We start from the raw sequence: 15,498 nt of genomic DNA on the forward strand, positions 1-15,498 counted from the left end.
CCGTCTGTAACTGATACTGTTATCAGCCACTTTACCCCGAAATAACCCATAGATCGTGGTCTAAGAAACTTAGAAATCTCCGAACAATAAAGGAGTAAATAGCTGCAAATTTACAAGTTAATTTATTTGGAGTTATTTAATCAGTGATCTATTTCCAGTTGATTTCTGCCTGTGTTGGTATACTTCGAGCGACCCCATTCATCTCGGCATGGGATCCAACAATTTTACAAGTATTGACAAGATTCTATTTGTCCTCGCTACTTTCAACTTGCCAAATGTTGGAATATAGAGGATAGCAAAAATTAACAGAAATGCTCAAGAACCTGCAGCAATTGGATTATACAAAACAAAGTTTCCAGGCGGCAACAATTGATGCTTCTAGTATTCGACATTCGAGAAGGGGATTTTGATTGTCCCCTTTGACGAATTGGACGGTAGACCCACACTATTTGCCTTGAATGTTTTTTCCGCCAACTCTAATGTACGGGAAGCTTGGAGGGCCATCTCAGCATGGAGCTGGAGACATGACATAGCCATCTAAAACAACAATGCACCATCCGTCACAAGCACATATATAAAAATGACAGCCTAGAGATTGAAATCATAGAAGAACAAGAAAAATTTATGATTGTAAATAGATACATACACACGAATCCATGATCATACAAACTGAAAGAAAGCAGCAGGCAATGTCATTTCATACGGATATAAATATCCATGAACGGAGCTTCTACGCTAGCTCCCATGAAAGGGCAATGATGGATGAAATGAAAGGTAGCAAACAATATAATGTATATGTTGGATGTACCATGTCAGTGTAGAACAGACTCCATTTTCAAGAGATATTTCCACATAAGCATGCAGCTTGGCTAACTTCTACTACACTTAGCATTATCAGTAGAAAACTACAAACTTAGCCAGGAATGTATATGCATGGTTCAAGAAATGGTACCCAGTGAACAGCCTTTCAAGATCAAGGTTCAGCAGAAAATGAAGGGATCTATTGTATATCTACCAACCGATTACCCATAAAATTCCTGGGAATAATAATACTGATAATCCAAACCGGGGAAGAGGCAAAAAGGACACTGGACACTGTAATATCCACATTTTCTACTGATCTCCTAAATGTATCAAGCCAAAATGCAGCAACAGCAACCCCTAAAGAAAAGCCAAATGTGACCCTCTTTTTAGAGCTTTAGCATATTTCACTCACCGTGTAGCAATCCTTATCAGTGTCTGAGTCAGCCACATGAAGAGCCCATGTACGAACCCATTCAAGACCTTTGGAAAGTTCAAGGTTGCCTTCAACCAATGAAGATGCAACATAAGAGGGATGAAGAGCCAGTAGAACACATGAAGCGGCAAAAAGGACAGCTCTTCTGACATACACTTCTTTGTGATGACATATCTCCCTGTGAAATTTACAACTTGGATTAAGTGACAAGCACTTAATTACCATCTATAACCATCCTAACAAGTCATTGATGCATACACACAGATTTAAACTAGTTTTCGAGATGGCAAGAAACACCAACTGAATCACAAAAACAGATATACACATGCACGTAAAATCATCTACCAACCAACCCTATCTTCAAAATAATCCTCAATCTCAAAATTCTGGCATCAAAGACATGCACACATCAGTTGATTATCAGTTAAGAGTACGTGAAGCATAACAAGGGCCACATATACACAGACTCGAAGGTCAACTAAAACTACCTGGACTGTAACATGTCTAGAAGAGGAGTAGCCAAAGCAGATGCTTCTGGATGCATGGATGAACATTTCATACAAACACCAAGCATGTAGATGAGTTTCCCAAGGACAATAAAGTCTCTACCAAGCAAGTCAACACCATGCCTTTTCTTATCAAATCCCTGCATGGCAGGAAGCATAAATGCTGCTGCATATACGGGGAATTTATTATGTGACCATTCTATCTGGTTTTCTTGTTCATTCGCCGATCTGAGGCTCCATCTGCGTGTTTTCCCTCTCTTTATCTGACCAGGCCTTGATGGAATTTCTCTCTCATAACGATTTGACCAGTTCAGTAGACTTCCTGTATCCGAAATCTCTTTCCAAGGTCCAACTCCAGGAGGTCCTCCACTGCTAGGCAAGAACCAGGGTTGAGTCTCCGAGATTGTTGAAATGAGAACCTTCTTTTGTTGTTTAGCTTTCAAGGTCTTTGTCTTAGCAAGCTCCTGAGCTGCGTCAGTCATGACATCAAGTATCATTATGCGTTGGCTGATGTCTACATTTGGTGAATATAATAATTTGTGCAATGAGTCAAGAGACTCAAATGGACAGGTTACAAGCAATGCAACCAATGCTCTTTGCCGCTTTTCTTCTGCCGATTCTTCCTCACCTTCTACAGCCACGTCAGAGCAGCGAACCTGTACAAGAGTTCTAACAAGATCGCGAGCTAAATGTGTCAGTTCATCAGGAGATGCTCGCACAAGCTTTTCAGCAACATCCAGAGCCATCTCCACCTGCAATATTTGATATTCATAAATGTCGACAAAGTTTACTTCCCAACTTCCAACACCTTAAACAAACTCTTAATTATAGATGTCCACGACTCATACAAGAAATTTTATGCACCCATCCAATCGCACAAGGTGAATGGTAATAGTTTCCTAATTCTCAGCAGATAGTCTATCAAAACATATGCTCTCGCAGATGTCACAAATTGTTAGATTGAATTAATATTAAGCTCACAATTAAACTTGGAAGAACCTTTGAAATGTCACTGGGTAATAAACACAATTGACTTACCCCGTCAGCATCGTCAGTTTTTCTTAAAGCTCCTACTACATCAACCAACTGTGTAAATTTTCTTTTCAAATCTGTGTCATCATCTGACAAATCATATGGTTGCAAAGAAGAGTCACTGGAAGAATCAGAATTATCACTTGCATTATCCTCGTCATCATTGGAGTCCGTATCATAAATTAGGGAAGCTGGATCAATAATTTCATCTGGATCAATCAACTTTGGTTCATATGATATTTTGTTTTTACCCTTCAAATTATCACCTGAAGTATCATCAGCTTTCTGGTCGAAATTTTCTGCTGGCACTAAGGCAGTTGATGTTTTCATTTCATCAATACTCTTTTCTATAGATTTTGAGATAGATAGAGTCCCTTCTTTGGTGGTTTTCAATCCAAATTCCCAGTCAATTGTTTCCTCAATGCAGCTATCATCCAGGTGTAGAGGATTTTTTGGGTCAATTACTTTAGAGAACACTAAAGCAATGCTGCTAGCCATTTTCCGAATTAGATGTGTAGGGCTCTCCAGCCTACCTGCGAAAAACAAAGGCAAAAAAAGAAAGAATTGGAGAACCACCAGCCAGTGACAATGCAGTATAACTCATAATTCACAAGAAAATAACATACAGCTAACTCCTTGGAGAATTCCATGCATCACATCTGTGGTCTTATCTAGCTCCTCTTTAGACATTTTTTCCAGGCAAAGCCCAATAGCTGCAGTTACATCTGTGATGTAAACTAAGGTGAACAGAGCCTGAATTAGGTAAAATTAAATAGAAAATCCAAAATACTAAGAAGTGAGAAACCTAAATGAATGGAGAGAATTCTTCATCTAAGTGAATGGAGAACATTTAATTAAAACATATGTTGGCATCACAAAGGATACAAGCTTGCTGCTCCAGTGATGCTGATTGTACAAACTCTCTTTTTGACCATACTGCAGTTAACCGCTGCACTGTGTCTAACAGGCCCCGTACTTCATGACCTTTAGCAAGTGAATCAGTAATAGGTGGGCATTCAAGAACAGCAAAATGCAGGATCCATCGCAGGCAACAAACAGGAAATATTTTCCATAGCAAAAATTTGTCAACAAAGAGTGACCTGAGAAGGAAATATGAAAATTAAGATGCAGTACAAATGTGAAATGACATGTTAGGGTCCCAGGTCAATGATTGAGGTATGAGTCTATATGCAGGATAGTCCAGGAGAGAATTAGAATTTAGAGAGTTTAGAAGCTTTTCTGCCTCTACCTATTATGACATGAAATAAGGACTCATTAGAGGGAAGCTAAGAATGTCAGAGTTTAGAAAAGACATTTCAATTTGATAATACTATCTGCTTAAACTCTCATTTCCATATCAAGAATTTATATCATCAGTTTGCAGATAGGTATTTGACCAAATAGGATCTTCCAATCCCTATAGAACTTATCACTAAAATGCCCTTAGAGGGGGATAGGGCTAAGCAGAACAATATGGGTTTTTCGTAAGAGGGAAAATAAAAACTATTGAACCCATAGAGAGTTTGTGAATAAGTGATTATTGATAATGAGTAAAGAATATCCGTCTTTTAACTAAACATGGTGTATTGAACTCATAATTGATTAGATACTTTTATGAATATTAACTAAGAATCACGAGTAAATTGTTCTCGATTGTTCAATCATTTAATAACCAGTCCTAATAAGCAGAGTTAAGTAAACTAAGGAAAGAACTCACAATTATTCCCATAATTTTAGAAATAAAGGAAAATAAAAGCATAGCATAGAACAGAAATGAAACAAACCAGAAAAAAGAAAACAAATGAGACCATATCTGATCTTGATCACCTTTGCCTCGGTCAACTTTCTTCTTCCCATGTGTAACATTTATAGACCTAGCCAGAGAAGTGAGCCACCTTGACTATTTCAACTACCTCACTTACCGGTGAACTTATGCTTTGACACATAACATAGCGTGCTATATGTTTACTGGATGTGGGAAATAAATTGACAAATATGTATAATGTAAGACAATAGTTCAGTTACTAATCATCCTGAAAGCTTAATTTGACAGGAAAAGATTCTAACTTTATTATTTATATCATAACAAACCCTTACGTGGACAAGCCATTATCCGAATGTGCAAACAATGCATATGTGCCATTTCTTATACTAGAATTTATTTTCAATAGAATAAGATGGTCATGATTTGAAATCTTATCTCTAGTTGTGGTAGAAAATGAAATACCTAAGGTAAGTTACCAACTATTCCCAAAAACTATTAAAATCACTATTCGTCAAGAATAATGTATTGTGTATTTTGCTAAATAATATGACCTATATATAAAAGGTAATAGGAAACAAGAAAGGAAAGTAATAACTAATTATAAAGGATGCACTTTACTATAATATCTTTCAGTTAGTCTAGAACCCTAATTACACATAACTTACATTCTTTAACCCTCCCCTTCAAGCTAGAGGATAGATGTTATCTATTCCTAGCTTGGTGATGATAGTTTGGAATACTGAATTACTCAAGTCTTTAATCAACACGTCTACAATTGTGAAGTAGTAGACATGTAAGGTATATATATCAAGCCATTATCTAACTTTTCTTTTTTATGAAATACCTATCAACTTTAATGTATTTTGTCTTATCGTGCTGTATAGGATTGTGAGTAATACTTATTGAAGAAACATTGTCACAGTAGATGTATAGGGTCATCCAACTTGATCCTTAGATCTTCAAGGATCCTTTTCAACCAAAGTAACTCATATATCCTTGTGCCATTGCTCGTAATTCTGACTCTACATTTGATCTTACAATGTTTTTTACTCCTTTAAGTTACCAAGTTATCCCTAAGAAAGATTAGTAACCTATAATAGATCTTCTATCTATCATCGATCTTGCATAATCTGCATCAATATAGACTTCAAGGATCAACTTGTCATTCTTTTTGAACATGATGTCTTTCCCAAGTGTTCTCTTCAGGTAGTATAATATACTGAATGTTGCTTGTAAATTCAGTTATTTAGCATTGTGCATGAACTGACTTATCATACCTACTGCATAGGCAATGTTAGGTTTTGTGAGATAGATATATCAACATCCCAACTAGTCTCTGATACATTACCTTATCTATCTCTATATCATGTTTTATTAGTCCCAGCTTGTGGTTGGGATCAACAAGAGTACTAGTTTACATAGCACCTTATTAGTAATTTTTAATAGGTCATTTGTGGTTGTGGTCAATAAGAGAACTAACTGGTTTACATCTAGATTTTGAGTGAGCAACTTCGGTTCCAAGGAAGTACTTAAGCTTTCCCAATTCCTTAATTTCAAGCTCCTTGACCAAATGTTATTTGAGCATAAGTCTTTCTTTTTTATTGTCTCTTATCACGATAATATCATCAACATATACTAGTAGAGCTGTAACTCTTCATGGATCTGTGTGCTTGATAAACAAGGTGTGGCCTTCCAAACTCTGCTAGTACCCCATTTTTAACATCACTTTGACAAATCTACTAAAACATGCTCTGGGCAAATCCACTACTTTCCATGCTTGATTTTTTTATAGTGTTTGCATTTCAACATTCATCAGTTGAGTGAACACTCACTTGCAGTTTGGATATAGCCTTTAGTCACCAACCTTACTTTGTATCTACTGTTCCGTTAGTCTTGTATTTTATGGTGAAAACCCATTTGCGTTTCACAAGTTTATTTCCTTTAGATAAGTCTACTATTCCTATATCTGATTCTTTTCTAGTACATTTATTTCAACATTCATAGAATTTTTCCATTTCTCATAAGAAATGACCTCAGATAAAGTGTTTTTTTTAGATAGAAGTTAGTAGATGTATTAAAAAGGACACCAAAGGGGTTCCGCCCACATACAAAAGTATTACATATTTAAGAGAATATCGATAACAACTCTAATGTCATCGAAAGATAATAAATTAGGACCCAAAAGGATGGAGCCAAAACAACGTAACTATTTATTATTAATATTTACAAAAGTTTCTTCATTATCATCAAAAGTCCTATTGTTTTTTTCTTTTCAAATAGTCCAAAATATAGTAAGGAGGACCTTAGATAAATGTTAGGGATAAACTAATTATTACGACATGAGAAATTTTGTAGGATTGTGAACATTTATCAAATAATATAAACTGTGAAATTGGATAAAGAGGATTCTTACTGCATTCCCTAGTTCCTTTACATATTGCAGCAGGCACATCAATATCACGCTGCATAGGATTTTCAGGATTTATCTTGGTTCCAGAATTTATTATTGATGCTTGAACCCACTTTAACTTAGGACCCAGATTTTTTCTTTGAGTACACCTGAATAAATCTTGGGTCATGTGAGGTTTCTTGCGTAGACCGATTTTGAGGGTTTCTTGTGGTGGTAAATGTGGTAAATATGAAAAGTTAAAGTCAACTAAGAAATTTATATCTTTTTCCAACATAAACTCCCTTTAAAGACAAAGTTGAGGAAAATAAGATTGTCTCAATAAATATAACATCTACAGACACAGAATTTTTATTCTGACTAATGATAGCACTTGCACCTTTTTTAAGAAGAGTACCCTGCAAATGCATATTTTAAAGCTCCGAGATCAAGCTTTCCTCTCTAATGAGAATGGATATGAACAAAGATGAGACACTCAAATATTTTGAGGGACTATATGGCTTATGACACCATTTTCTGGATAGAATTTGGAAAGAGTTTCCAGGAGGCTTTTAAAGTCAAAAACACTGAAAAGTAATCAATTAACAAATGTAAGTAGCAGCAAAGACTGCTCTCCCCCCAGTATTGTTTAGAAACATGGTTCTGAAATAAGAAGACTCAGGAGATAGCAAAAAAGTATTATTCTTTCATTCCATCATCCTATTTTGTTGTGAAGTGTGCACACATGATGATTCATGAATAGTCCCTTCTTGAAGGAAAAAGGAAGACAATATATGATTTAAATTTTTTTTTCCATTGTCAGTCCAAAATCTTCTGATATTGGTCCCAAAATGGGTTTTTGATCATTTGGCAAAATTGAGGTATATGTGACTCACATGAAATTTTTATTAAAGCAACGAAAGTCATGTGACCCTTATGCAATTATCAATAACGACAAAAACCTTCAAACTCCAGAAATATTAAGAGCGTGGGATGGTTCCCAAATGTTACCACAGATTGACGAAAAAGGAAATATACTTCATTAAAGCTACAAAATCCTTTGAATTCTTTAAAAAATATCATAAATTATTCTACTATGGATTAGCATTGCGTGCAGATTTAAACACAAGGTTTTTGTTCACTGTCTCTGGTGGCTGTCGCAAAGAGGTAAATGACAAACACATTGATTTATAGATTCATCTCTCCATCAAAATCCTAGGGTCCTCCCTAGCCCATCTAAGTTTGTGTCAGTATCAGCTCAAACAGCACATGCCATGAAAATCACTGAATGCCACAGATTGACACTTCTTTAGATTTCTGAATGGTCTAAATGTAGGAAGGGGGAGGTTATGCAATATAAGCCCTTATTTAAGCAAAATGAGTTAGAAACATAATGGCTAACCTAACTGATACTTGATCTTCTATAATCTGATGAAATAAAATCCAAAGAGTCCAGTATGCTTCGACATCACTTGCATGCTCATTTGCTAGCTGATGCAAAAGCTGATCAGATATTCTTTCCAAGGCGTAGGAATCTGAAATCGTTGTCATAATATTAAACCAAACTTGTGATGCAGGGTCGGACACAAATGCATCCACATCAACTGGATCAGTAGTTGACAATAAGATTCTTCGTACATGTTTAAGAACATGAGAGGTCACTTCACTTAAGAGGACATCTGCAAGTCAGGAGTTCCAATATTTTAGTGCTAAGAAGACTAACAGACTTTGAAAAAACTGAAATATTCTAATTCAAATAAGCCAAATGCCATGAAATAAACAGAACATTTGGACAAGATCACCTCCCACCCCTACAAGAAAAAAAGAAAAAAATAAAACATAAGGAAGCCTCTCTGGTTAGCGGTTTTACTACTGGAGACAAATTCCGATATGCACGCCAAACAATTTAGCTAGCTCGTTTTCACAAGACCTACATGTTTTAGTTGCAGGCATTTCAGAATAAATCTAATAATGCATAGCTAAAGCTCTGTAAATATAATAATTAAACTAGCACCTGTTTTATTTATCATAAGAACAGAGTCAAGGGCATCCCAGTGCTTGACATGTTTCAGTTACCTGAAGATCCACGTCGACATATCCGAGAAAAGATTTCCCCTACAAATAGTAAGGTACCGTCAATGCCATGTTTCTCAGAGATTGAAGCTCTTCCTTCTATTCCAGAAAGAAGTTGAACCGTAATTTCCTTGAAGAACAAACTATAGTACTCATGTAAAGGACCACCAACGATCGAAAGACATTTACAAAGGAAATATATCTTGGAGTGCTTTTTTTTAAACCCATATTTTTGCATCCCTTTAAGGTCATACCAGTAGAAACCATATAACTAAAAAGGAACATCTCACCATCTGAACATAACTAAGGAATATGCATGCACGTATGTGTATATATATATAAATTAATTAAAGAAGAAGAAATTACACGCTAAGGAATATGTTTTGCTGAACAAGGAATATTAGTGCAAACATGCATATAGCATTTCATTTTTTTTATTATTTAAAAAGAAATACTATAAAAAAAGAGAGGAGAATTACAAGGTACAGGAGGTAAATTTATTATTCTACTCCCTTAGCCTGTAATTCCTTTCTCTCTTTTAATAATATTTCTTCTTTCCTTCGCAAAGCAAAGAAAATAAGAATTTTTTGAAAGAGAGAAGGGTTAAGCCGGGCAAAGAAAATAAGAAACATTATTAGAAGAGAGAAGGTTTAAGCAATCCTCCAACCTTTGTTTTCTTTTTTCCTTTTTTTTTTTCTGAATGAAGCTACCCTCCAACCATAAGAAGAGAAAAAAAGAAAAACAGCATTATCAAAGAGGACATATCATAAACAGATAGCATCTTGAGTCCTTTGGTATATGGACAATGAACTTCCTAAAGAGATTACGTGCATTAGCCCAAAAAGAGGCAAGAAACACCATCCTATCCCGAAGAGCAATGAGTGATTGAAACCACTGCTTTAAAATTTCACATTTCATCCAAACCAGGGGAACCACTCATGCATGTATCATAAACTCACAAAATATCGAGGACATAAAATAGTAAGGATACTACGATGAAAGTGAAGGTGGGGCTCTAAATCGTGCTTTGTCAGGAATTGAAGTAACAGTCTGAGCCAACCTGGATATAACTGGTTTGAATCTTTCATTTGTAAAATCTTCTGATTGTCGAGAATCACCAAATTCTCTAGCCATCTGGAGCACCCCAGCATTTTCAAGCAAAAATAGAACAAGTAACCTTGACAAAAATATAAAAGGTATCATGTATATTTGAAAAGGAAAAATATTTAGATAAGTTCCCAACTTGTTATTATTTTCCATAAATTATTCCACAAATATCTGATGATTAAGAAATAGAATCTTATTGCGGAACTGCTAGCTCTATCAAGTATGATCTATACAGCAATCTTCTTTGCAAATTCCTTGTCCCCCAAGCCTAAACATATTATTGTATTTGCATCAAGAAATGCATCAAATAAGTAATATATACTTCAAATAACTAGCAACTGGCTGGGTGGTTAGTTTCGATCACTTCCATGGAAGTTGTCTGGATTCAAGTGCAGGTTTGGGTAAAATAACTACCAGCAAAAACAAGTAGTATATACTTCAAAAGCAAAGAAAGGAAATACAATCGAAAAGCTAATTGACAATCATTATGGTACTGAAGAAATATGGTCACACATTTTCCAGAATACCATGTGACAGACAAATAAGTTAGGGAAGAGCATAGTTTTGCACATATTTATTAGTTTGTAAAAGTAAGTATTTCAGAGTTCTGATCAGATGAATCCATAGACCCAACATGCTCTTACGAGCAGCCCAAACCAAACAAAAACAGTGGAATTTTGGATATGAAGAAGCATTTATTACTTCAAAATTTATTGACTAAAAGGGATCTTTCATCGTACCTTTCTGTATTAGTTTGGACAGAATTAGCATCGAGATCATCACTTGCCTTCTGCTGTAAAAAAGGAACTAAAATTTGAACAACCTCCGTGGGAAGTCCTTTGACAAAGAAAATATCGTAGACATGCTTTTGAGCTGTGAAGGGGAAACAAGCTAGCCAATTGGAAGCAATATCTGCATGCAACAGTAACTGTATAAGTAATATGCAAGACTCTCCTAGAAAAAGGCATTGAGAAAAACGGGAAGATCGACAATATCCGTGCAGTAACCAATAGTTGCTAATTATGAGAGAACAGAAACATGTAAAGCAACTTACCAAGTAACAAAACACGAGCAAATGCCGGAAATGCAGGACCCCGATAAAATGACCACCAACAATCATCCCTCTCATTTTCAGAAGGGACCTTGACCCCGCAGAGCTGTAGCCAATGAACATTTCAGCTCAAATTGAAGTCCAATTCCAAAGTGTTATTGCCAAGAAATTACAAAGGTTCGGCACAAGAATGAAACAAACCTGGTCTTTGTAGCGTTGATCGATACTGCCTGCAAAGAACACAAAAGATTTAGCAGGAAAGATAACATGAAGAAACAAGTTCTTATTTCACCTTCTATCCATAGGGGATGAAAACAACTAAACAAATAAGTAAAACATAGTTCTATTACTGATTTCAATTTCCAGATAAGAACAATTTTTTGTGATTTTTTCCAGTAAACAGATGACATCATCCTAATAGTTTCTCGGACGTTAAGGTTTCGGAATTTTCAAATTTTTATTCATCATCCCACAATAGTCAATTTATGAGCTTGAAAAGAATAAACACCTTCAACCTAGAACAATCGGAAAGAGAGAAAACGAGGATGAAACAGAGATGTCAGTGATTTGGAGCTACCTGAGAGAAGAGAGGAGTCGATAGGAAAGAGAAGGACAGCAAAGGAGTGAAGAGCGCAAATCACTTGGTCGACGTGCTTCGCATTCTTGATTGTTGCGATCACTTCTCCAACTCTTTGAATCACTCTGTCCTCCACTTCCCTCTTCTTCCTCCTTGTTTCCTCTTCCATCCCAACAATATAGGATTGGGTAAGTAGCACGAAAGCTCGGCCAGTTAAGAAAAAAGGGAGGACGAAATTTCTCAGAAAAACGAAGAAGATATGAGCAAAGTCAGGGAAACACTTTCGGTGCTAAAAAAGAATGAAATGGCAGCTGAGACTGCAGCCAATGAACGGAGGAAGAATCCTCAAGAACGAATAGGCAGGAAGCAAGTGATAACCCTAATATGAAGTGATCATGAAATTGGGGACGGAGGAACGTTTAAACCTAAGATAGATTTTCCAACGTTTGAAGGGGAAATTTTGAGAGGTTGGCGCCGTATTCGACGTAGGAGAACCGCCGGTGCAACACCGGCACCCTTACCGAGCAAATATCTAATATATATTTTTATGTATATCCTTATTTTTCCTAAATAATTTTTAAATATAAAATGTAATTGAATAAATAATTATATAATTTTAATAATTTCAATGATTATATAATTAATGAAATTATATAAAGTCTAATTTGTTTTTAATTAATTAAAAATTAACAATTTATTATTTATCTGAATTTTCCAACAAAAAATCTACTTTATTTAAATTTTTTAATAAATTTAAAAATACTCCAAATTTATAATTTAAATAATAACTAATAAAAAATTCTATATACATATATATTAAATTCTAATTTTTTTAATTTTTAAAAAATTCGAGCAATATAATATATTTTTTTTAATTACGAAGAGAGATAAAAATTAAAAAAAAATTAAAAAATTATTATGCAAATCTTGAATCAAGAGACACTTATGATATAGTCACTGAAAAACTGGTAGAGATCATTCGACACTTGAATATGAGAACAGAGACTCACCGGTAAAAAGAAAACAGCATTCGCCAATCAGTTAGCACATTTATTTTTTTTGCGATAGACATATTGGACGTAAAAATACGGCAATATAACATTTTTAATCTTGAAAATATGCAAAAAAAAAAAAAAAAAATCAGTTTTGGTCATTAATTAAAGAATAAATGAAATTTTCAATTGTCTACACTTGAAACTCCCACCTCCAATGTGCACACAAAACCACCAGTACATTTCTTTATTTCCTCTGTTCAATCACCTGAACAGCTTCAAATTTGGGAAGGAAAAGAAAAGAAAAGATCACTCCCAAGTACAATATCTGCATATATATATATATATATATATATGTGTGTGTGTGTGTGTGCAGGAACTTGGTAGTACTACCACATAACGTTACAACACAACATTATTGAAATTGCAAAGCAGAGATATCTGGGTTTCTCCAATGGAGATTTTATTCTTGTTGTGACTTAACATTTCCAGCAGGAAGCTGCGACAATTGGCTTAGACTTCCAGCCAAGAACCAGACATCCTTTCTCTTCAACAATGGTGTAACCTTCACAAACTTTATAATTTTCTTGTAGCCATTGCTTTGCTTGAGCCACCATCTTGATTGGTGCAGCTTGGAATCCTGCACGGCTCATCCTTCTGCGCCATTGGTCCAGTTTCTCATGCCTTTCCATCCTGGCTGGCCCTTCACAACTCACAATGTTCTTTATTTCCTCTACAAAATAAAACTGTTCCATTTTGGCCCGCCTGGTGTCGTACTTGGGCAACATTGCGTCTAATGAGTCAAAGATTGCTGAGTAATAATGCAGTGCTTCCATGAATCTGCCAAGAAAAAATGGTCCATTATGGCTTGAGTCTTGTTCAACCAAGACTAGAACTTTAGGGTTCAACTCATGGATTATCTGTAAAACTGAGTTTAAAGCTCCCCTACTTTCTTTAACCACGCAATGAAGCTGAAGGATGCTGTTGACAACAAGGACTTCATTGTCAAACACTTTGATATCTTCAGGCTTAAGGTTCTCCAAGTTACTTTTGACCACTGAGAATTCTAAATTTATACCCATGTCATTGGCATAAGCCTCTAGCTCATTCCCAATGGCTTGAAATCTTTCGACACATAAGCCAACTGCAGTTATTCTCAAACGACGTAGTGGCTGGCCAGCGCGATTCGCAAGGCTCTGGATCAGCCAACGCCATTGATGACCATGAGGTAGACCAAGGGTCATACCCAGGTCCACAACATGTACAAAACTCTCACCCTCAAAGGCTTCCAATATTGACAAATTACCCACAAAATGACCAAACTGAATATGTGGGCAAATCTCATAAACAAGGCGAAAGGCTTCCTCTTTCTTATCTGAAGCATTATCCATTATGTTCATCACTGGTGCGGCAAAGCCTATTGTCCCAAGAGGCTGAACCTGAGCAAGTCTGTCAGCTAATCCTTGGACAAAGCAAGAAGCCACACGCTGGAAAGAGGAGCCGAACACCAATGCATCAGCTCGTAGTTCTGATAACAAAGCAGAAGCATATGATTTATCGCGACAAGCCACAGCTTCCGTGCAAGCAATAAGAAGTTGAAGAAGCTTCATTGCATCTGCACTTCCATCTTCTTGATCGTTAATGCTTCCAGTACCTTCTTCTGTATTAGTCATGGCTTCTGCTGCCTCTTCTACAGCCTCAGCAGCTAGGTATCTCTGAGTATAAGTCCTTATATGATCTCGAAAACAAAGCTTACTCAGGCTATTTGGACTGCCGGTGCTGCTGCTGTGGCTAATACTGCTAATAATACTTTCACTGCTTGAGCCTCCCCCTCTATAAAGGCTGCTATAACTGCCAATTGATTCAGGGATGCTGGTGGCTCGTTTAGGCCTCTTGTGGTCCCTGGTTTCATCGAGCAACGAGAAGAAACAGGTAGAGAAATTGGCATCCAGAAGGGGAATATAAGGGTGAGGATAAGAGGCCATGACTGAAAGTGTAAGCTCAAGACCACTCACTTCATGATCAACCCTGTTCTCATCCTTTGATAAAGAGCAGTAGGCCATTTTCTTTTGCTTCTTCTCTTTTTCTTGTTCTCGTAAGATATTCAACGGAGCTCTGAAAGAGCTTATTGCCCAACAAAGCACGATATATGTAGCACATCAGCTTTCCTTGTTGGCGGAACTCACAAGAATTTGTAATTAAAATATATTAGCACCAGAAAAGTTGGGACAAATAGAATTTATTTATGGCTGCAACAGGTTGGTATTCTTAGTTTCAGCAAAACAAAATAAAAATCTTGAAAAAGAAACAAGATGGTACCCTTAAACAGCGGCATATTACATATATATTTATATATATATATTGAATGAGAGGAGAGATCAGTAAATTAACATGCCTATACTCGTATCTTCTCCTAGAATTTTGGATGTTCATCTCTCTATGTTGTAATTAATATTATATACTGATGTGGTAAATGTCATTTTCTTAAGTCTTTTTCAGTATGTGTTGATACTTCGGCTTAGGAAACAGGTGTTGTCTTCTACTTCGCTTTTGAACTACAGAGAAACCCTATTATAAACTTTTATTTTTGTTTGAATAAACAAAAAGATTGGCCGAATTTTTTTACTCCGTTGTACCTTATTCATCACGAAATATTTTTTTTATATTTGGATACAGGATGAAGTACTCCTTCTTCAAACTATAATTCATAATATGTTAATAGGTGTTTATTTATTTCGAGATAACTAAAGTGAAGTTCGTATTACTTTGTTT

The 15,498-nt window shown here is 35.9% G+C and overlaps 2 protein-coding genes across 5 annotated transcripts; both read right to left on the reverse strand.

Annotated features, from left to right (window-relative positions):
• Positions 1–99: 99 nt before the first annotated feature.
• On the reverse strand, positions 100–12,261 carry EMB2423 (telomere length regulation TEL2 family protein). Of its 4 annotated transcripts, none has more exons than XM_088216934.1 (13): positions 11,735–12,261; positions 11,359–11,387; positions 11,161–11,263; positions 10,847–11,018; positions 10,060–10,133; positions 9,003–9,041; positions 8,329–8,605; positions 3,661–3,875; positions 3,402–3,500; positions 2,782–3,308; positions 1,726–2,495; positions 1,217–1,415; positions 100–537 (listed from the first exon to the last, which is right to left on the reverse strand). In XM_088216934.1, the coding sequence occupies exons 1-13, from the start codon at positions 11,901–11,903 to the stop codon at positions 379–381; spliced, it is 2,832 nt and encodes a 943-aa protein (XP_088073060.1). In that variant the 5' UTR covers positions 11,904–12,261; the 3' UTR covers positions 100–378. The 4 variants fall into 4 exon arrangements, with proteins under 4 accessions (XP_088073060.1, XP_088073059.1, XP_088073062.1 ...); XM_088216933.1 differs by having other exon boundaries at positions 9,003–9,142; positions 9,991–10,176; XM_088216936.1 differs by lacking the exons at positions 11,161–11,263; positions 11,359–11,387; positions 11,735–12,261 and having other exon boundaries at positions 10,060–10,176; positions 10,847–11,014.
• A 664-nt stretch (positions 12,262–12,925) lies between these two features.
• Positions 12,926–15,015, reverse strand: LOC110814713 (GRAS family protein RAD1-like). Its single transcript, XM_088214709.1, has one exon. It carries the CDS (start codon positions 14,787–14,789, stop codon positions 13,206–13,208), a length of 1,584 nt encoding a protein of 527 aa, XP_088070835.1. The 5' UTR covers positions 14,790–15,015; the 3' UTR covers positions 12,926–13,205.
• Between the last annotated feature and the right edge of the window lie 483 nt (positions 15,016–15,498).

This window comes from Carica papaya, chromosome 3 (assembly GCF_054855325.1).
Source record: "Carica papaya isolate Zhongbai chromosome 3, ASM5485532v1, whole genome shotgun sequence".
Lineage (NCBI taxonomy): Eukaryota > Viridiplantae > Streptophyta > Magnoliopsida > Brassicales > Caricaceae > Carica > Carica papaya.

Bases quoted from the DNA above. Each gene is read 5' to 3' on its own strand.
- EMB2423 (XM_088216933.1), bottom strand. From the start codon at position 11,903: ATGGAAGAGGAAACAAGGAGGAAGAAGAGGGAAGTGGAGGACAGAGTG. The intron at 11,264-11,358 runs GTTTGTTTCATT...CATTGGCTACAG, and splicing joins ATCAACGCTACAAAGACCAG to CTCTGCGGGGTCAAGGTCCC. The intron at 3,309-3,401 runs GTATGTTATTTT...TGTTTTTCGCAG, and splicing joins AATTCTCCAAGGAGTTAGCT to GTAGGCTGGAGAGCCCTACA.
- LOC110814713 (XM_088214709.1), bottom strand. From the start codon at position 14,789: ATGGCCTACTGCTCTTTATCAAAGGATGAGAACAGGGTTGATCATGAA.